This window comes from Stegostoma tigrinum, chromosome 1 (assembly GCF_030684315.1).
Source record: "Stegostoma tigrinum isolate sSteTig4 chromosome 1, sSteTig4.hap1, whole genome shotgun sequence".
Taxonomy (NCBI): Eukaryota; Metazoa; Chordata; class Chondrichthyes; order Orectolobiformes; family Stegostomatidae; genus Stegostoma; species Stegostoma tigrinum.
Window position 1 is genome coordinate 168,500,407 of NC_081354.1, and position 22,471 is coordinate 168,522,877.

Consider the following 22,471-nt stretch of genomic DNA (forward strand, 5'->3'; position numbering starts at 1 on the left):
TGACTGATTTTACATCCAACATTGTTTTTATTAGATCAAATAATCTCTTTCTTCAACATTTCAAGGAAAACAATCTGCAAGTGTTCAATGCTATGGAAAAGTCACTCAGAATCCTAGAATTATAACTACACAAAAGGAGCCCATTTGGTTTGTCAAATCTTCCACCAGGTCTCTGAACGGCACCTAGTGCCCTTCCCCAGTTTCTCATCATTAGCGTGCACATTCTTTTTTTAATAATCTAATTTCCTCATAAATAGACAAATTTAATACAATCTATTTGCCCTCAAATGGCAGCGGAGTAGGGCTCCTGTGCCAGGGCTTGTCCATTCCAACCGCTTTTCTTTGTTTCATTATTTTTTTTTCTTTACTTACTTATTTACTTCCTTTTACTCAACGTAGGCAGCAGCAACAAATCCCAGCGCGGATCTCGTGGTGGCTGAGTGAGTGAGTCCACAGCAGACTCAAGTGAGCCCTTACTTCCTTTTCTGTGGGAGCTTGTGACCTGGCATTGGAATCAGCGGCTGCTACATCAGTGGAAGTGATGTTAGTGAGGTGGGTGCAGCAGCAAAAGACAGTGCTTGAGGATCAGTGACTTCTTTGTTGGTTGGGTCTGGCGTTGGTGACAGTGGATTGGAGGTGGAAGTGCATCACTGTGACATCGAGGTGGGACTAGCAGCAAGAGATGCGACTCTGCTTTTGCTAAGTCTAGCACAGGCAGCGGCGAGATGGGGAGAATTGGCCCTGCGGCAAAAGAAGTGGCAACTTGAATGTTGGTCGGGTTCGGTGTATTCGGCGGTGAGGCAGTGGACATGGGATGGTGGCTCAGACGCTGCTTCAGGACTGATGGACTCTCTTTAAGCTTTATAGAGTCATACAGCACAGAAACAGTCCAACCAGTCCATGCCGACCATGTTCCCAAACTAAACTAGTTCTGCCTGCCTACACTTGGCACATATCCCATCAAACATTTCTTATTTATGTACTTATCTAAATGTCTTTTAAATGTTGTAACTGTACCTGCAGAACCACTTCCTCCAGAAGATCTTTTCACACATGAACCACTCTTCTTATAGAAAGATTGCCCCTCATGTCCTTTTTAAATCTTTCTCCTCTCACCTTAAAAATACGCTCCCTAGTCTTGAAATTCCCCACCTTAGGGAAAAGACACCATTCACCCTATCTACACTCCTCATGATTTTATAAACATCGATAGGGTCACTTCTCAACCTGCTACTCTCTAGTGAAAATGTCTGAGTTTATCCAGCCTCTCTTTATTACTCAAAGACTGTATTACTGGCTACAACTGGTAAATCTTTTCTGAACCCTATCCAGCTCATTAATATCCTTCCTTTATCAGGGCAACCAGAACTGAACACCATTCTCCGGAAGAGGCCCCATCAACTTCCTGCACATCTTCAATATGATGTCCCAACTCCCATTGTCAAAAAGTCTGAGCAATGAAGGCAAGCATGCTAATGCTTACTTAACATCCCTGTGAGGTGAACTTCAAGAAATTATATAACTGAACCCCGAGGTCTCTCTGTTCTACAACACAACTAAGGCGCTGTTTTAAATTGTATAAGTCCTGCCCTTGTTTGTTTCACCAGACTGCAATACTTCGCATTTATCCAAATTAAATTCCATCTGCCACTCTCAGCCTAATGACCCAATCAATCAAAATCTCTCTATAACTTCATGTCCACTATTCCACCAATTTGTTGTCATCTGCAAATTTACTAACCAATTTCATCTATAGTCGCATCTAAATCATTTAAGTGACAAACAATCGTGGACCCAGCACTGATCCCATTGAAACACCCCTAAATAGCAGGCCTCCAGTCTGAAAATCAACCTTCCATCATCACTCTCTGTGTCTTTCCGTTAAGCCAATTTTGCATCCAATCAGCAAGCTCATGCAGTTCTGCAGAACGGTCACTGGATCCGAAACATTAACTCTGATTTCTCTCCACAGATGCCAGCAGACCTGGTGAGTTTTTCCAGCAATTTCTGTTTTTGTTTCCAATTTCCAGAACCCGCAGTTCTTTCACTTTGAATTAATGCAGTCCTTGCATTAATTGCCACTTGTCAAACCATTCGCAAACTGTAACAAAAACAGAAATTGCTGGATAACTCAGCATCTGTGGAGAGAAAGGACAGCTAACTTTTCATGAGCAAAAACACATTTACTGAAAAAGCTCAGCAGGTCTGGTAGCATCTGTGGAGGAAAAAAAAGTTAAGTTTCGGGTGCGGTGACCCTTCCTCAGAACCGAAATTCTGCACTCCAAGGTAGCTACAGATAGTACACAGTCCTGTTAAATAACTGGCCAAATTAAAACTGAAAATCAACATCGATATTCATGAAATCATAGAGTCAAACTGCACAAAACAGATCCTTAGGCCCAGGTTGTCCATGCCTTTCCAGATAATTGTGAGGACCTGAAACGTTAACTCTGATTTTTCTACACAGGTGCGACCAGACCTGCTGAGTTTTTCCAGCAATTTCTATTTGGTTTTCTTCCAGGTAATTAATCTCGAGATAGACCAAAGCAGCTCACTTCAACACTGGCTTAAGAGAGCGTTTGATTTGCGTTCTCCTTTCACCGAGTGAAATGTTTCGGGACAAGTTAAAACTTGGATTTGTCAAGCCGTTTTGTGGAGATAAGAATTTATAAATGCAGGCGTCATCCCCGCCCCGAGTTCGTAGGTACGTTTTGAATTTCGCGAGTTTGGGGTTTTGACTGTAGCAGGCTACCGTTGATGAAGATGGCGGCGCTCAGGAGTGCAACGGGTGAGTACGACCGACGGGAAGATGCAAGGCGATGGCGGGTGGGTGTCACGGGAGGCGATACAGGGGACTGCATGGGTAATCGTGGGGGCTACGGTCTGAGGCCTGGGCTTGCTGGCCCACGGTTACGGCCGGGCCGCGTCAAACCGTCCCTTTGCCCGGGCCCTTCACCCCCAGTCCCCGGGTGAGGCCCCTACGGCCTCCCGTCAACCGACAGAGTGGAGGCGGCTATTCGCCAGTGAGCCTGGACAAGCCTGGAATGCTTTGGGCATTTTTGTTCTTTTTTGTTGTTGCCAAGTACGAATGAGACGGAATCTAACTATCGCTCCTTGTTGCTCAGTGACATTATGATAAATATGGATAACCCGGGGCTCGTCATTGATCAGAAACTGAATTGCACAGAGCGTCCACCAGCTCCAGAAGGTATACTGCCGTCTCTGGACTGATTGATTGGTTAAGAAATATCTTAAAATCTATAACTGTCTCTGGGCCAGGAGATCCAGCTTCAGGTTCACCTGCTCCAAAGGTGAATAATAACATCTCTGAAGCTAAAAATCCATAAGTTAAGGCAAAATACTGGAAATCTGAAACAAAGTGATGCAGAAACTCAGTAGGCTTGGCAGGGTCTCTTGCCCTGCAATGGAAATGTCTTCAGTGCTGGACCATGAGACCTCCGTTTGTCTCACCTACTTCAGAGGTGCATTATAACATCTCTGAATAGATTGATTAGGAAAATAAAAGGTAAAGGCAACAAATCCTAACTCACCTCCTGATTTCCCCATCCTCAAAACTCTAGTCAGGAGTGTGATGGAATATTCCTCACCTGTCTGGATTGTTGCAGCTCCAAAAGCACTCGAGAAGCTTGGTACCGTCCAGGACAAAGCAGACTGCCTCATTGGCAATCAATACACCACCTTCAACTTTCACAGCTTTTGCTTCTGATGTGCCATCTTCTACCAGCTACAAGATACACAGCAGCAATTCATCAAGGCTTCTTTAACAATACCTTCCAAATATATTACTACCATCTAGAAAGTTAAGGCCAGCAGATGCATTGCAACAGTATTGCAAGTTCCCCACTGTGCCATTCATCGTCCCGGCTTGGAACTACTGTATATAATTATTAATTCAGAGTTGCTGGGTCAAATTCCTGGAACTCTCCCCTATCCCTAATTGGAGTGTACAGTAGATCAAGTAGGCAGAGATGATGGGAACTGCAGATGCAGGAGAATCTGAAATAACAAATTGTAGAGCTGGATGAACGCAGGAAGCCAAGCAGCATCTTAGGAGCACAAAAGCTGACGTTTCGGGCCTAGACCCTTCAGAGGTGTGTTCATCCAGCTCTACGCTTTGTTATCTTTTGATATGTTAATTGCTTGGTTAACCATTTTGCCTGATGGTCTTTTTGAATTTGTGTTTCACACTTTGTTTGTTAACTTCAAAGAAGACATACCACTGTCCACAGCTAGTGATGACACATTGCTTGCAGCCAAAGTGACACTAGCTATTTCTGTAGGCTGTGGTGTGCATGCTAATATAACCATGGAAGAACTGGGTATTGCGAAATATGGATCAGCTGATATGTAGATGCCATCAGCTGCAAGGCAACTGTGTTAATCCTGCAGCATGTGGCTGGCATGTTCAGCAGTGGTCCACTGTGAATTGATAAAGGAGCACATCTCTTTGCATGATAACAAAGTGTGGAGCTGGATGAACACAGCAGGCCAAGCAGCATCTCAGGAGCACAAAAGCTGACCTTTCGGGCCTAGACCCACCTCTCTGATGAAGGGTCTAGGCCCGAAACGTCAGCTTTTGTGCTCCTGAGATGCTGCTTGGCCTGCTGTGTTCATCCAGCTCCACACTTTGTTATCTTGGATTCTCCAGCATCTGCAGTTCCCATTATCACATCTCTTTGCATCCCTTGATCAGGTGAGATAGTACAGTAGAAAGGAATAGAGGTAAGTTACTTTCATACATAGTTAATGTGGTAGAACTTCGGCTCAAGCAACTGTTAAACAAAGCTTTCGGTTGGTAGGCTGTTCCAACGATGATCTGCAGACTGAAGTTTACAGATTTTGGTTCTCCATCAGGTCCATTCCTTCGAATTCCACGTGGGCAGAGATCTTAATTGTCCATTGTTGAACTTGAGCTCAGTCATGTACCTTTTGCACTTGCTGCAAAATTGATGAGGATTAAACTTAAAAGGGAGAATAATATGGCAATTAATATGTAACCAGTTTACACGTGAGCAAATGGAATGAATTACTAATGGAAACGGTATATCCAAGAGAAAGTGGTTAAGTACTTAGAGGAGAAGTTAAAGTAGTGTTTTTAGATATCGAGTGGTATAATACCACCTAAACACTGAGACCAACCAAGTACGTTAAACCTTTGCAGGCTGTTTCAGTATCCGACCATTTTGCAGGACTTAAACCAGTGTTTTACTATTCTCACCCTAATTTTAAACTCATGCAAAATACAAATTTAATAAGAAGGATAAATAAAATGTTGTAACTTTTATAAGTAAGAAAGTTTTTTTTTCTTTCTGTTGTAAGGAATATTGAGGTGCTTCCTTCCTTTGGCCCAGAAAAATGTTGCAAGAGGTTCCTCCATTACACAGCTTGTATCCAGGTTTTCCACCTTCAACCTCCGATACATTCAATCTCCAACTATTTCCACAATAACCAAACTGGGATTACATATGGGCAGTAACTTCACATGTGCACGTAAATTATGTGCTATCAAGAGGTGAGTTTGAAAATATTGTTTTAATTTGTATCTTTTGTGTGTAAATTCAGATGCATTTTTATTTTCCCTTTCATGAGTATAAGGCTATCATGGTAGGGCCTACTTTCATTGTCTTTCCCTAATTGTCCTTGAGAAAGTGGTGATCTGCTTTCTAAAACTACTGCAGTTGTAACGGTGTGGGTAGACCCACAATGCCGTGAGTGAGGGAGCGAGTGCTAAGATTTTGATCCAGTGGTTCCAAGCCAGGTGGATGTGTGGCCCAAGGGTAAATTTTCATTTGCTATTTATTTACAACGTGTAACAGAGGAATGAACATGCCAGTCTTCTATCAGTGCATCTAATTCAATTGTTCTTTTAAGTTACAGTATTTCTTTCTTGTATTCTGTTTCAACACTAGCTTTCTTCCCACACCAAATTTCATTTTGTGGGTTCACTCGGACCAGAGAGTTTTAATTGATTGTCCTAGTGTGTTAGCCAAAGTGGACTGTGCTTGTTAATAATGTCTAAGCACTTCCCAGTTTATGATGTAACTTCGCTGCAGTTAAAGAAATGGCATATTGCCCTGTCTTCTTTATCAGGATTTATTGCACCATCTGACAGAACTGGAACATAAAGGATATTAAATGAAAGCAAAGGAGAGTGCAAGGAATGTTTGCTTTCCCAAGGTCTCGTTTTTCTCTTTTTTTGCTGAATCGCACACTATTTGTTGACATTGTACCTTCAAACAAGGAGCAGTAGATCTTTTAGCTCCCCAAGCCCACTTGGCCAGTCAAGGTCATAGTTGATCCAAACATCCGACATTGTTTAAGTTGAATCCTCTAAAAGTTTACACTAAACCACAATTCAGATGAATCATGTTGAGTTTTGTACTGTCCTCTATTCATGGTGCAATTGCTAGAATAGAATTTAGTTAGTGCAGCATGATCTAGTTTTCTTTTTTATTATTCTGGAATTTATGTTTTCAAAATTCAGCAGTGTTAGGTGATTTAGGTGAGGGGGGAAAAAATGTAACATCTCAAAATTTGCAGATGATACCAAGTTGGGTGGGAGGGTGAACTGTGATGAGGATGCAGAGATCCTCTAGCCTGATGTGGACAAGTTGGGTCAGTCGGCAAATCAATTACAGGTGCAGTATAATTTGGATCATTTGTGAGGTAATTCACTTTGGAAGCAAACAAGAAGGCAGATTACTACCTGAATGACCGTAATTTGGGAGAGGGGAATGTGCAGTGGGATCTGGGTGTCCTTGTGCACTAGACACTGAAGATAAGCATGCAGGTGCAGCAGGCAATAAAGAAGGCAAATGGCCTTTGTTAGAGGTTTCGAGTACAGTTGTGTTGTTGCAGTTACACAAGGCCTTGGGGAGACCACACCTGGAATATTGTGTGCAGTCTTGATCTCCTTTTCTGAGGAAGGATGATCGTGCTGTCGAGGAAGTGCAGTGAAGGTTTACCAGGATGCTCCTGGGAGTGGTGGGACTGGTGTATGAGGAGAGATTGATTAGATTATAATTGTTTTTGTTGGAGTTTAGATGATTGAGGGCAGATCTCATAGACACTTGTAAAATTCTAACAAGACTGGACAGGATAAATGTAGGGAGGATGTTCCTGATGGTGGGTGTGTCCAGAACCAGGGCGCTCAGCATAAGGATTCAGGGTAGACCATTTAGGACAGAGATGAGGAGACATTTCTTCACTCAAAGAGTGGTAACTCTGTGGAATTCATTACCACAGAAAGTGATTGGTACCAAAACATGGAATGTATTGAAGAGGCAGCTAGATATAGCACTTGGGGTGAATGGGATCCAAGTTTATGGGGAGAAAACAGGATTAGGCAGTTGAGTTGGATGATCAGCCATGATCGTGATGAATGGTGGAGCAGGCTCGAAGGGCTGAATGGCCTCCTCCTGCTCCTGTCTTGTATGTTTCTATTGTCCAGAGAATTTATTTGTCTTGGTAATGAAATTGATTTGTTTCTTCAGTGTATGAATTGTTTGTGTACTGGTGAATTGAGCAAATTATGCAAATATACTATACGTTGAAACACAGATATTTTTTAAAAAACATATTTTAGATTGTAAGTTATTGTCCCCAAAAGACATATGCTGAGCAATTTGTCGGTTTGGCTCCTCCAACCAAACAACCCACAGAGGTACTTGCACTCCAGTTCTGACTACTTGGCCATTTCTCTTGAATTGCTCAACCATAGACAACTGGGGTGAGACTGTCAAGGCCTTAAACGTGGAACTTCTCTCTTTAAACATCTGCAGTCCCGTTCCTCTCCTTGCATCTATAAAACCTTACAACCTGCCTCTTTGAATACACTTTTAGTCATTCGCAGTGTGAGACAACATAGGACACATCGGATTTATATAGGGCTGCAACTGAAGCCACTGAACCTGAAAAGTGATCACGGGCAATGCTCTAAACCTATAATTGCAACCTAAATCCATAACTCAGCATCAATTTCCTATACACCTACACAACACAGAAAAGGCCCTGCTTCTTAACATTAAAAATTGAACGACAGTTAGTATTTGCATCAAACGCTAATTGCACGCCTGCGGACTTTCAACTTTGTGTGTCAAGAAATAATCCTTTCATCATACGTTTTTTATTGATTCATGGGATATGGGCGTCACAGGCTGGGGCAACATTTATTGCCCATCACTAATCGCCCAGAGGGCAGTTCAGCGTCAACTACATTGCTGTGGGGCTGGAGTCACATGTAGGCCAGACCAGGTGAGGATGGCAGTTTCCTTCCCTAAAGGATACTAGTGAACCTGATGGGCTTTTCCAGTCGTTGACAGTGGATTCACAGTCATCGTTAGATTCCTAATTCCAGATATTTATTGAATTCAAATTCTACCATCTGCCGTGGTGGGATTCCAACCCAGGTCTCCAGATCATTATCTGTGTCCCTTGATGAATAGTCCAGCAATAATACCAGTAGGCCATTGCCTCCCCTGGCGTGCAAGTAATTAATATGGACCAATTTCAGAAGGTCAAAATAAGGAAATGATAAATAATTGAAAATGAAGGAAATAGACAATAGATTAAGTATCCGAAAGAGCAAAAGACACTGATGTCTTATGCATTTGCCCCTTTTTTAAATTTAAAGCCTCTGAGTCTCCTTGCAGCTATTGTTGGGTCCGATCACCACTCCAGTGTTCTCCCAGTAACAAAGAATTGAGATTAGAGACAGTAATGGAATTGGAGACAAATCTCTCAATGGCATTGGATGTCGCTTTCACTTCTCCTTTCTAATGAGATCTTCAAGAGTCTTCAAGCCAACAAAAATTTAAGGTTTATTGCAATATGCATACCCAGAATTACTGACTGGTTAAATTTAATTTAACCAATGTTAAGTAAAGAGTGATGGAATATTGTAAATGTTATGTTAATGTGACTTATTTCCTTTGTTTATAGTGTGCCAAGTTGTGCAATTAATTTTCAACAACCGGTGAGAGCTCTCACTTACTGCAGTCTACGTAAAGGAAAACGGAAATCGGTGAGGTCTGTTGTCAAAAGGTTCCTACGGCTGCACTGTGGTCTCTGGGTGCGGAGAAAGGTCTGTGTTCACAGCATTCAGTATTGAAAGAGATGGTTTGTTTTTGAAGAAATTTCATGAGCTAATGCCATAATGTAGGATTTTAACATAGAAGAATTGTAGGGCAGGGAGATGTGTATGAAGGTGGAAAGTTTGGAAAGCAAATATAAAGGGATAGTGGGAACTGCAGATGCTGGAGAATTCCAAGATAATAAAATGTGAGGCTGGATGAACACAGCAGGCCAAGCAGCATCTCAGGAGCACAAAAGCTGACGTTTCGGGCCTAGAGAAGGGTCTAGGCCCGAAACGTCAGCTTTTGAGCTCCTGAGATGCTGCTTGGCCTGCTGTGTTCATCCAGCCTCACATTTTATTATCTTGGAATATAAAAGGGATAAAGGTTCAGTTTCCAGGTAGTAGAGCACAGAGCAGGAATCCCTGTTTGAGGATCAGAGGAAATTGTTGAAAGTAGAGCTAGACAAAGATTCCTAACTAAAATGGGAGGGGGGGGGTTGTGAGATGAGGGGCTGAAGTCAAGTCAGTGGAATACATGGAGCAAGGAAAGTCGTGATCTCACAAGGAATCAAGGGCTATGGGGAGAGTGCAGGGAAGTGGAGTTGAAATGCCCATCAGCCATGATTAAATGGTGGAGTGGACAGAATGGGCCGAATGACCTTACTTCCACTCCTGTGTCTTATGGGTGATATGTGTGGAATATTTTCTGTGATTGGCAATTGTTTTAATCCCCCTTGCAGTACCAGTTATGTTTGCTCTTTGATCACCAGCTCTGGAGCTACCCTCAAAAACTCACATTGCTACACACAAGAAATCTATATTATAGTCATACAGCTATATAGCTTGGAAGCAGACCCTTTGGTCCAACTTATTCATGCCGTCCAGATATCGTAAATTAATCTAGTCCCTTTTGCCAACATTTGACCCATATGCCTCTGAGCCCTTCCTATTATAGACCAATCAAGATGCCTTTTAACCTCCACCAATTCTGGCAGCTTATTCCATACACCCATCAAACTCTGCGTGAAAAGGTTTGCCCCTAAGTTCCTTTTTAAATCTTTCCCCTCTCACCTTAAACCTGTGCCCTCTAGGTTTGGACTCTGCCAACCTGGGGAAAAGTCCTTGGCTATTCATCCTATCTTGGCCCCTTATGAGTTTATAAACCTCAATAAGGAGTTATTCCTCAGCCTCCTATGCTCCAGGGAAAATAACCCCAGCCCATTCAGCCCCTCCATATAGGTCAAACCCGCTAACCCTGGCAAAATCCTTGTAAATCTTTTCTGAACCCTTTCAATTTTCACAACATCCCTCCTACAGTAGGGAGACCAGAATTGAATGCGGTATTCAAAAGGGCCCTGACCAGTGTCCTGTACAGCTACAACATGACCTCCCAATTCCTAAACTCAGTGTACCAAATGCTGCTTTCACTATCCTGTCTACCTCTACTTTCAAGGAACTATGAACCTGAGCTCCAAGGTCTCTTTGGTCCTCAGGATCTTACCATAAAGTGTATAAGTCCCACCCTGAATTTCCTTTCCAAAATGTAACACCTCACATTTATCTAAAGTCCTAGTTTGAAAAATATCTTATGTAAACCACACAGCCATTCATACAATCAAAGAATCCCTACAGTGTAGAAGCAGACCATTTGGCCTGTGAGACCACACTGACCGTCTGAACAGCATCCCCCACAGACCCAGCCCCCCTACCTTATTCCTGTAACCCTGCATTTTCCATGGCTAATCCACATAGTCTGCACATCCCTGGACACTATGGGCAATTTAGCATGGCCAATTTCACATTTCCCATAACCTAACCTAACCTACTCATCTTTGGGCTGTGGAAGGAAACTTAGAGCACCCAGAAGAAACCAACACAGAAGTTGCCCAAGCATGGATTGAACCCAAGTCTCTGAGGCAGGAGCATTAATCACTGGGTCACCACGCCGCCCCAAGTTCAGTTTAATAAATATCGGATGAGGTCATAAGATTTGGAAGACGCAAAGGCTATCCATAGATAACAAAGTGTGGAGCTGGATGAAGACAGCAGGCCAAGCAGCATCTTAGGACTTGCTTGGCCTGCTGTGTTCATCCAGCTCCACACTTTATCTCGGATTCTCCAGCATCTGCAGTTCCCATTGTCTCTGAAAAAGCCATTCATGTGATTTTTGTTCTGTCAACTCAATTTACCTTGAGTGGTAAAACAACTGGTTAAATTGCTCCACCATTGGTTGCTATGTGTTCACCTACCTAGGCATAGGATCTGCAGTTTCCTCACCAACCTCTGCACCATGCTTTCCTTTATCAACCACTCCTGAAGATTTATCCCTTTAACCAAACACTTAGTCATCTGTCCTAATATCTCCTTGTATGGTTTTGTTTCCAGTTTTGTTTGCTAACTTCCCTATGAAGCATTTTGCGATGTTTTACTACATTGACTGCATATACCTCTATATCTGTTTACATACAAGATGATCAGAGGATTAGATAGGGTGGACAGGTGAGAGTCTTTTTCCGAGGATGATGACTTCAGCTTGTACAAGGGGACATAGCTACAAATTGAGGGGTGATAGATTTAAGACAGATGTCAGAGGCAGGTTCTTTACTCAGAGAGTGGTAAGGGTGTGGAACGCCCTGCCTGCCAATGTAGTTAACTCAGGCACATTAGGGGCATTTAAACAGTCCTTGGATAAGCATATGGATAATGACGGGATAGTGTAGGGGGAGGGGCTTAGATTAGTTCACAGGTTGGCGCAACATCGAGGGCCAAAGGGCCTGTTCTGCGCTGTATTGTTCTATGTTCTATGAAGGTGCAATAAGACGGAAAACACAGTTATAAGTAAAGAATGGGTGAAGGACACTAAATCATGCTGCTTATTTGGAGAACAGACATGACTGGCCAAATGGCTGCCTTCTGCACCATAAATATTGTGAGATTCTGTGAACTTGTGACAAGAAATAAAATCACCATGAGTCCTGCCAGATTTGGTTTTAAACAAGAATAAACCAATATGATATTATCTTTCAAGGAAAGGATCCTGCCATCCTGCCAACTTTGTCCACATGTAATTCTATTCCAGTTTCTACCTTATGTCCTCTGTAGCCCACTTAATCAAGTCCACCTAATTATTAGTTCAGGAAATTGGATTATATGGCACAGAAACAGGACACACCAGTGTTTATGTTCTACTTAAGACACTTCTCAGCATTTCCATCCAAATCAACCATCATAACCATCTGTTTCCTCATATTTGTTTAGTTTCCCTTTAAATGCATCCATACTGTCCACTTTAAACAGTCCCTGTAGTAGCAGGTTCCACATTCTCACCACCCTGAGTGAAGTGATTTCTTCTGAATTTCTCATTGCCTTTCCTGATGACCATCTTTGAACTTTAAAGATGTCAAGTGGATTGGCACTCTTTTTCTCTTAGGGATAGCTGCTCAATTCTTCATAGCCACATGCTCCTAGTGTCATCCCCCCCCCCCCCCCCCCCATTGCCTTTACATCATTTTAATAATATAGTTAACAAAAGTATGGTTCAAGATTTGACATATATTTAGCATAATTCAATACTTATTTTGTGGTTGTTAATCTGTGGTGCACATTTTAATGATTGATGCATTTGTATGCAGTGATCTGTTTTGCTGTTCTGTACCACTTAGATTTGCACCTTCCAAGTGATGACAGGCTTTCCCCATTCTTCCTACCGAACCTGCTGCATCATGTTAATCAGTATTGCAATTCATTTGCCGAATATTTACTCATTCTACAAGTTTATTAATGTCTTTCTGTAATTTTGTTGCAGTTCTCCCCTTTTTTGACTATCCACTCCCAAATTGGTGTCACAAGTGAATTTACAAATTGTGTTCAATTGAGTTGCTTTTTACCCACACTCTCAGTCCTCTCAATCTTAAATTCACGAATCAGGTCCCTCCCGCGCCTTCTCTGCTCCAATTTTTCTTTTCCTTATTTATTCATGTGATGAAGGCGTCACTGGCTAGGCCAGCATTTATTGCCCAGAGGGCAGTCCAGAGTCACCTACATTGCTATAGGTCCGGAGTCACGTGTAGGCCATACAAGGTAAGGATGGCAGTTTCCTTCCCAAAAGGACGTTAGTGAACTGAATTGGGATTTTCCAACAAATGACAGTGGGTTCATGGTCATTGTTAGACTCTTAATTCCAGGGGTTTTATTCAAATTCAAATCCCACCATCTGCTGTGGTGTGATTCGAATCCAAGTCTCCAGAACATTACTTGGATCTCCGGATTAACAACAATAATACCAATAAGACATCACCTCCCCCAAAATTAAAACAACCCAAGCTTATTCGACCTCTCTTCATAGCTAAACTATTGTTTCTCATGCAATATCCTGGTGAATTTCCTCTGTCTGTCCTCCAGTACAATCACATCCTTCCACACAATACTCCACCTGTTGCCTAACCAAAGTTTTGTATAGTTCCAATACAGCTTCCTTGCTCTGAGAAACTGTGCCGCAGCCAATAAAGCCAAGTGTCCCATTTGCTGTAGCTGCCGTATTAATCAGTTTGCTGCCTTCAGGATCAGTGGACAAGCACCCCAAGATTCCTCTGAGCTTCCTAGTGTCCTGCCGCTCATTGAGTTCTCCCTTATGAGGCACTTTGGAAAAAGTAACAAGACTGCATACATACCTGGTTTAACTTACATCTGCCATTGATCTGCCTATCTGAGCAATCTGTTTACATCCTTCCCCATTGTCAACCATCTGGCCAATCTCCATGTCATCCACAAGCTTATCATACCCCTTATATTTTTGCCTCCAGTCACACAACTGTCTTTAACACCACCCTCTGTCACCTCCCACTGAGCCAATTTTAGATCCAACTTGCCAGGTTACCCTGAATCCCATGTATTTTTGCTATTTTTATCAGACTTCCATGTGGATCCTTGCCAAAGGCTTTGCTGAAATCAATATAAACTACATCAACCGCATTGCCCTCATCTACACACCTGGTCTCTCTTTGAAAAATTCAATCAAATTTATTAGGCATGACCTCCCTCTGCCCAAGCCATGCTGACTAACCCTGAACAAACCTTGCCACTCCAAGTGAAGATTAATTCTGTTTGGAATTTTCTCCAGTTGTATCCATGCCACGATGTGAGACAGACTCGCCTGTAATTCCCTAGATTATGGATGTGAGTTTGCTCGCTGAGCTGGAAGGTTAGTTTTCAGACGTTTCGTCACCATTCTAGGTAACATCATCAGTGAGCCTCTGACGAAGCGCTGGTGTTATGTGCCGCTTTCTATTTATCTGTTTAGGTTTCCTTGGGTTGGTGATGTCATTTCCTGCGTTGGTGATGTCATTTCCTGTTCTTTTTCTCTGAGGATGGTAGATTGATTTGGAGCCAATGTGTTTGTTGATGGAGTTCCGGTTGGAATGCCATGCTTCTAGGAATTCTCGTGCGTGTCTCTGTTTGGCTTGTCCTAGGATGGATGTGTTGTCCCAATCAAAGTGGTGTCCTTCCTCATCTGTATGTAAGGATACGAGTGATAGTGGGTCATGTCGTTTTGTGGCTAGTTGATGTTCATGTATCCTGGTGGCTAGCTTTCTGCCTGTTTGTCCAATGTAGTGTTTGTCACTGTTCTTGCAAGGTATTTTGTAGATGACGTTTGTTTTGCTTGTTGTCTGTATAGGGTCTTTTAAGTTCATTAGCTGCTGTTTTAGTGTGTTGGTGGATTTGTGGGCTACCCTGATGCCAAGAGGTCCGTGTAGTCTGGCAGTCATTTCGGAAATGTCTTTGATGTAGGGGAGAGTGGTTATGGTTTCTGAGCCCGTTTTGTCTGTTTGTTTGGGTTTGTTGCTGAGGAATCGGCGGACTGTGTTCATAGGGTACCCATTCTTTTTGAATACGCTGTATAGGTGATTTTCTTCTGCTCTGCGTAGTTCCTCCGTGCTGCAGTGTGTGGTGGCTCGTTGGAATAATGTTCTAATGCAGCTTCGTTTGTGAGTGTTGGGATGGTTGCTCCTGTAGTTCAGTATTTGGTCCGTATGTGTTGTTTTCCTGTAGACGCTGGTTTGAAGTTCCCCATTGGCTGTTCGCTCTACTGTGACATCTAGGAATGGCAGTTTGTTGTTTTCCTCCTCTTTTGTGAATGTTATGCCAGTAAAGGGTATTATTGATGGTCTTGAAGGTTTCCTCTAATTTGTTTTGTTTAGTGATGACAAAGGTGTCATCCACATAGCAGACCCAAAGTTTGGGTTGGATGATTGGCAGAGCTGTTTGTTCGAGTCTCTGCATTACTGCCTCTGCTGAGAACCCTGATATCGGAGATCCCATGGGTGTTCCGTTGGTTTGTCTGTAGGTTTTGTTATTGAAAGAGAAGTGGGTGGTGAGGCATAGGTCCACTAGCTTGATGATGTTGTCCTTGCTGATGAGGTTGGTGGTGTCTGGTGTGTGTCTTTGGTTCTTCTCATAGTGTCGTCAGTGTTTCTTTGGCCAGGTTGATGTTGATGGATGTGAACAGGGCTGTTACGTCAAAGGAGACAATTATTTCATCATCTTCTATCTTGGAGTCTTTGTTCAGGAATTCTTGGGTGGAGCGAATGGAGTGGTGAGAGTCTTCTACTAGGTGTTTAAGTCTTTGGTGTAGTTCCTTGGCTAATCTGTAGGTTGGTGTTCCAGGTCGCGACACTATGGGTCTGAGGGGGGGCTCCTGGTTTGTGAATTTTTGGTAGTCCGTTGAAGCGTGGTGTGTTGGATCCACCTGGTTTCATTTTTTGGAAGTCTCTCTTGTTTAATTCTCTAGATTATGCTAATCCCTAGATTATGCTCCACCACCGTTCTTCAAAAGTGGAACCACATTAGCTGTCCTCTAGTGCACTGGCTCCTCCCTGTGGCCGGAAAGGAAGTCACAGCCCCTGGAGATTTCTCCCTCATTTCCCATAACAGTTTGGGATGCAATGCCTCAGACCTGGGAATTTGTCTGCTTTTAAGCCACCAAAGCCTCCACTATCTCCTCACTCCCTATTTCAAACTGCTGAAGAACCTCCATAGTTCTTCCTAAATTTTGCACTTACATCCTCCTCCTCCCGACTGAAGACAGATGTGAAGTACTAGTTCACCACTCTAATATTATCCTCTGGTTCCTCAGTACAGAGGAACCTAATTAGGTTATTAGGTTCCTAATGGGCCCTACTCTTACCTTGGTTGTTCTCTTCCCCTTGTTAGGGCAGTTCAACAGTCAATAATATTGCTTTGAGCCTGGCCTCATATGTAGACCAGACCAAATAAGTTTAGCAGATTTCCTTCCTTAAAGGACAATAGTGAGTCAGATGGGTTTTTGCAGCAATTGGTGATTGCTGTCATAGTCAACATTTTTGAGACGAGCTTTCAGTTCCAGATTTATTAATTGAATTTCAGTTGCATCAGATGCCTCTGAAATACAGATCCAGTGTTATCATCACCAAGCCACCATTACCAGGATCTCCATCATTTATTATAGGTCACCTTATCACAGTTCTTGTGGCACAGTGTTAGTGGCCATATCTCTGGGATAGAAGATCTGGGTTCAGGCCCTAGCTGCCCATGTTCATAACATGTCTGAACAGGTTGATTTTTCTTTTAAAGTGTCTAGGACACCTTCATTAAAAACATTTTGAAAATTTGGATTGATTGCATCTGCTGTGTTATCATTGTCCTCAAAAAGTTTAATAAGATTGGTCAAGCAAGTTCTGCCTTATGAAGTTTATACTGACTATTTCTCATAATATTTCTTCTGGAAAGTTTTTTTTAAAATTCATTTGTGGGATTTAGACAAGACTGGCTAGGCCAGTATATATTGCTCTTGGTGGTGACTATCTTCAACTGCTGCATTCCTTGGGCAGTTACACCCACAATGTTGTTTGGAAGGGAGTTCAGGCACATTAATCTAGTGACAATGAAGGAATAGCTATATTGTTCCAATTTAGGATTATGTGTGGCTTGGAAAGAAACTTGTAGCTAGTGATGTTCCCATGGACCTGCTGTCCTTGTTCTTTCTGGTGGTTGAGATTGAGGATTTACAAGGTTCTGCCTAAGGAGCCTTGTTGCATTGTTATAGGAACAGGTGCTGGCTGTTCACCCTGTCGAGCCTGCTGCACCATTCAGTATGATCATCAATAATTGAATTCTTCAATGCCTTTTACCCACCTCGGTCCTGTAACTCCATTCATTGGTAATGATAAATTTTACAGTCTCTACCTTAAACATGCTCAGCGACTGAGCCTCCATCATCCTCTGTGTTGGAGAAGTTCAAATGTTCACAACCTTCAGTTTTTAAAAAAAATGCTCCCATCTTGGATCTAAATACATCCCCTTATTTTTAAATTGTGCCCCTTGGTTCTAGACTTACCGACTAGGAGAAACATCTTACCTGCATTTACCCTGTTTATCCATATAAGTATTTTATAAATTTGAAATGAAGTCATCTCTCATATTTTGGAACTCTAGAGAGTAGGTGTAGTTTGCCCATTCTCTCTGTAGGATAATCCCACCGTAGCAGGAACAAGTCTAGTGAACCTTCGTTGCACTCACCCTATTTCAACAATACCTTTCTTGAGAGAAGGAGAATAAAACTGCACACATACTCCAGATGTGGTCTAACCAAATTCCTATACAATTGAAGCAAGACTTCATTATTTTTATATTCAAGTCCTCTTGCATAATACAATGTCAATGCATCCCTATTTTTATATACTGGAATCTCAACTGTGTACTATACAAATATGTGTCCCTTTTTGCTACAGCTAATGTGCAATCCCAACTAAATACCATCTATTCAACTTCCCCAGTTTTCTGCTTTATTTTTCTGAAGCTGTTGTACCCTACACTGTTCCCATTCCTGATTTCCCCACCCCAACTATGTCTGTGTAATCCCTGCCATGTCGGGTTCTCCCAGCACACTGTTGCATCCAGTTCCACTGTATAGTTAGAATATTTTGTGCATTGCCACACTGAAGTCAGTATTCCGTGAAAAGAATGTCCATAAAACCATAAGACAAAGGAGTGCAAGTAAGGCCATTCGGCCCATTGAGTTCTCTCCGCCATTTAATCATGACTGAGCATTTCAACTCCACTTACCTGCACTCCTCCCATAGCCCTTAATTCCTTGTGAGATCAAGAATTTATCAATCTCTGCCTTGAAGACATTTAACGTCTCCGTCTCCACTGCACTCCGTGGCAATGAATTCCACAGGCCCACCACTCTCTGGCTGAAGAAATGTCTCATTTCTGTTCTAAACTGACCTCCTCTAATTCTAAGGCTGTGCCCACAGGTCCTAGTCTCCCTGCCTAATGGAAACAACTTCCCAGCATCCACCCTTTCTAAGCCATACATTAGCTTGTAAGTTTCTATTAGATCTCCACTCAACGTTATAAACTCCAATGAATACAGTCCCAGGATCCTCAGCTGTTCATCGAGTGTTAGGCCTACCATTCCAGGGATCATCCGTGTGAATCTCCGCTGGACACACTCCAGGGCCAGTATGTCCTTCCTGAGGTGTGGAGCCCAAAATTGGACACTATTATAAATGGGGCCTAACTAGAGCTTTATAAAGTCTCAGAAGCATGTCGCTGTTTTTAAACTCTAATGAATACAATCCCAGGATCCTTAGCTGTTCATCATATGTTAAACCTACCATTCCAGGGATCATCCGTATGAATCTCCGCTGGACACGCTCCAGGGCTAGTATGTCCTTCCTGAGGTGTGGGGCCCAAAATTGGACACAGTATTCCAAATGGGGTCTAACTAGAGCCTTATAAAGCCTCAGAAGCACATCGCTGCTTTTATATTCCAACCCTCTTGAGATAAGTGACAACATTAAATTTGCCTTCCTAAAGCAACATAGAAAGCAGGACCAAGTTACTTGGGCTTTCAGACCCACATGAGAGCCAAGGTTCTAGGTTGGACTTTTTAATTTCAGGTCTTGCTGGAGACTTATATTTATACTCTCATATTTACACTTTAGCCTCAGTAACTGTTCTGTTCTGGCTTTTCCCATTGCACCTGGCTCAGGCAGTAGTCCAAAGATTATTGCCCCCTCAGTCCTGCTTTTCAACTTGGAGCCTAACCCCTGATATCTTATTCGGATCACCTCCCTGTATCTATGTCGTTTGTTCCAATATGCAAGTTGATAACAACATATACGCTGTTCCTTTCCAAATTCCACCTGAGCCACAGTGAGATATGCTACTGGGTTGGCAATGTGTTCTTTGGGATTTTCCTTCATCTACTTCACTAGTGTCCTGTAGGGAAGGAAACTGCCATCCTTACCTGATCTGGCCTACATGTGACTCCAGATACACAGCAATGTGGTTGACACTTTAACTGCCCTCTGGGCAATTAGGGATGGCCATTAAATGCTGGCCTAGTCAGTGAAACCTCGATCCGTGAATGAAAGTAGCAATAGAATTAAGATAATACAGGATTGTCACATAGGATTTTCTTAATTATTTAGCCTCTCAGTTGCAATTAAAATTGAAAGTACTGTTGAGAAGTGCAAGACAATCTTTTTATTAAAGAAATTTGGATTAGAAAATTGAAAATAATAATAATTAAAATGAGCTGAAGAACAGGCCAAAAGGTACTTATTGACCAAATAGCTAACTGAGGACTATAGTTACAAAGATTAAAATTACGCTGTTTAAGTAGATCAGTGGCTTGCATTTGGAAGGATTGTCACCATTGTTTCCTCTTGTATGTCAGCTGGTGTTTCTTGAGACTTAGAATGAAAGAGACTAAATGTGAGATGTAAATGAATTTGGAACATCTGTTGTACTAAAGTTTGATGAATGTAGCTGTTTTCTCTTAGCAATCATTTACTGTGATTGAACAGATATAACTCAGAGTTTTGGCAAAGATCTATAGCTTGGGTTGTGGATGAGGTTGTTGAATTGGTTACCAAGCTGGCTTGTTTTTGTTCAGACGTTCATCACCATACTAGGTGACATCATCAATAGATCCTCCGACGCAGCAATGTTATTCCACTTGGAATTTATACTGTTTGGTCCGTTATGGTGAGCACTGTCATTTCTGGTTTTGACCTGTATGGGTTTGTATATGGAGCCCACTTCTATATGTTTGTTGATTTGAAGTATGGGTGGAGAACCATGCCTATAGGAATTCCCATGTGTCCATATTTGGCTTGGCCTCTATGGTTACCTTGTCCCAGTTAAATTGATGGCCTTCGTTGTCTGAATGTGCCAATATTAAGGAGAGTTCATTGTGCCATTTTGCTGCCAGCTGATGTTCATGTATTCTGATGGCTAGTTTCCTTCCTGTCTGTCCAAAGTAATGTTTATGGCAGTCGTTGCATGGTATTTTATAAACCACATTGGTTCCGCATGTTGTGGGAATGGGGTCTTTAATCCTTGTGTTTGTTTGTCTTTGTGGGCTGTGGGCCACCATGATTCCTAGTGGTCTTAGGAGTCTTGACGTCAGTTCCGATATGTTCTTGATGTAGGGCAGTGTGCCCAGTGTGTACTGTCCTCCTATTGTTTGCTTCTTTGTTTGATGGGCATCTGTGGATGAAGTTACAGGGATATCTGCTTAAAGTGAGGATCTTGTATAAGTGTTCTCCCTCTTGCCTGAGGAAACAAGAACTACACAGGCAAGAGGAAGAACACTTATACAAGATCCTCACTTTAAGCAGATAACCCCGCAACTTCATCCACAGATGCCTACAAATCAGACAACAACAGGAGGACACAGTACAACGTAACACACTTACCACACTGCCTTACATCAGGAACATATATCAGAACAGACAACGAGACTCCTAAGACCACTAGGAATCATGGTGGCCTACGAGCCCACAGCCACTCTACGACAAACACTTATAAGGATTAAAGACTCAATTCCCACAACGTACAAAACCAACTTGGTTTACAAATTACCATGTGACGACTGCCACAAACATTACATCGGACAGAACGAAGGAAACTATCTGTCAGAATATATGAACATCAGCTGGCAGCAAAACGGCACAACAAACTGCCCTTACTATTGGTACATTCAGACAATGAAGGCCATCAATTTAACTGGGACAAGGTAACCATTGGTAGCCCAAGCCAAATAGAGATAGGAATTCAGAGAGGCATGGTTCTCCACCCTATACTTCAAACAACAAACATAGAGAATTGGACCCCTGTATACAAGCCCATACAGATCAAAACCGGAGATGACAGTATTCACCACAACAAGAATATTCAGAATATAGCAACTGACCATGGATATTGGAAGTCCAGAAGAAATAATACAGGCAAATACCTACATAATGTCTCTGTATTTGTTAATGTCCCATAATAAAGCTTCCATTCCACACAAGTCTGAGTAATGTATTTGAGTTTTTTTTTAAACAGTTTTCTTTTGGAACATCACTGTTTTCAGTCTAAATTCCGGACAGTCTAAATTCCGAGCGGAGTAGAATAATATCGCTTTATCTGAGGCTCCACTGATGTCACCAAGCATGGTGACAAAACAGCTGAATAAAGACAAGCCAGCCTGGTGAGCAAGTCAATAACCAGATGGTCATCAGGTTTTGAACCAGAAGTGGAAACTGTTGCTTAGCCCCTGACCACTGCACCTTTTGCTTTTAGGCGGGTTACAAGAAAAGACTTTGGAAGAAAAGGCCTGCGAGAAAACGTAGACTCCGACAACATGTCTTCTGTAACAAGACCCAAAGCAAGATGCTGGACAAAATGACGACGGATTTCTGGAAAAGGCGGAACTGGTATGTGAACAACCCATACCAAATGTACCACGATCGAACAAACCTAAAGGTTTAAAGATTCGCAACAATTCTGGAAAAACCTGTAGTCATTCTTTATTAGTCCAGAAGTGAAAGAAACATCCTTGGTTTAGAATATGTTTTGAGTTTAATACTGAACTAACTTTATTCAGAATATAGCAACTGACCATGGATATTGGAAGTCCAGAAGAAATAATACAGGCAAATACCTACATAATGTCTCTGTATTTGTTAATGTCCCATAATAAAGCTTCCATTCCACACAAGTCTGAGTAATGTATTTGAGTTTTTTTTAAACAGTTTTCTTTTGGAACATCACTGTTTTCAGGCTTTGTGTTTACTTGCTGTCTCTGGCAAAGGTGGCAGGTTATGTAGGGTCTTTCCAATAGCACTCTTGATCTGAATGGCACAAAAAGAGGAACTAAAAATTCATGACCAGCTGTGCCTTTAGTAGTCTAGGCTTTATGCACAGGACGTTCTCACCATATTCCTTTTAAGACTCTCCCTCAGACCTCTTGGGCAAAGCTGTTGTTTGCCCATCCTAAGTGTTCCTCCTTTTGGCCAGTGTTAATGTTTATTTGTCTAATCATATTTCTCTGGAAGAGAAGAC

General features: G+C 42.2%; 1 protein-coding gene across 3 annotated transcripts; it reads left to right on the forward strand.

The window, feature by feature from the left end:
* The first annotated feature begins 2,516 nt into the window (after positions 1-2,516).
* Positions 2,517-22,127, forward strand: mrpl35 (mitochondrial ribosomal protein L35). 3 transcript variants are annotated; one of them, XM_048535418.1, is made up of 5 exons: positions 2,517-2,704; positions 3,126-3,208; positions 5,341-5,533; positions 8,962-9,103; positions 21,710-22,127. In XM_048535418.1, the coding sequence occupies exons 1-5, from the start codon at positions 2,673-2,675 to the stop codon at positions 21,896-21,898; spliced, it is 639 nt and encodes a 212-aa protein (XP_048391375.1). In that variant the 5' UTR covers positions 2,517-2,672; the 3' UTR covers positions 21,899-22,127. The 3 variants fall into 3 exon arrangements, with proteins under 3 accessions (XP_048391375.1, XP_048391383.1, XP_048391377.1); XM_048535420.2 differs by lacking the exon at positions 2,517-2,704 and adding an exon at positions 2,802-2,826; XM_048535426.2 differs by lacking the exon at positions 3,126-3,208 and having other exon boundaries at positions 2,549-2,788.
* The last annotated feature ends 344 nt before the right edge of the window (positions 22,128-22,471 follow it).

What these genes read in the sequence shown, in the direction of transcription:
- mrpl35 (XM_048535418.1), top strand. Translation starts at nt 2,673, where the DNA reads ATGCAGGCGTCATCCCCGCCCCGAGTTCGTAG. An exon ending in GCGTCCACCAGCTCCAGAAG is followed by an intron (nt 3,209 to 5,340) that starts GTATACTGCCGT and finishes TTCTGTTGTAAG; the next exon opens with GAATATTGAGGTGCTTCCTT. An exon ending in AAATTATGTGCTATCAAGAG is followed by an intron (nt 5,534 to 8,961) that starts GTGAGTTTGAAA and finishes CTTTGTTTATAG; the next exon opens with TGTGCCAAGTTGTGCAATTA.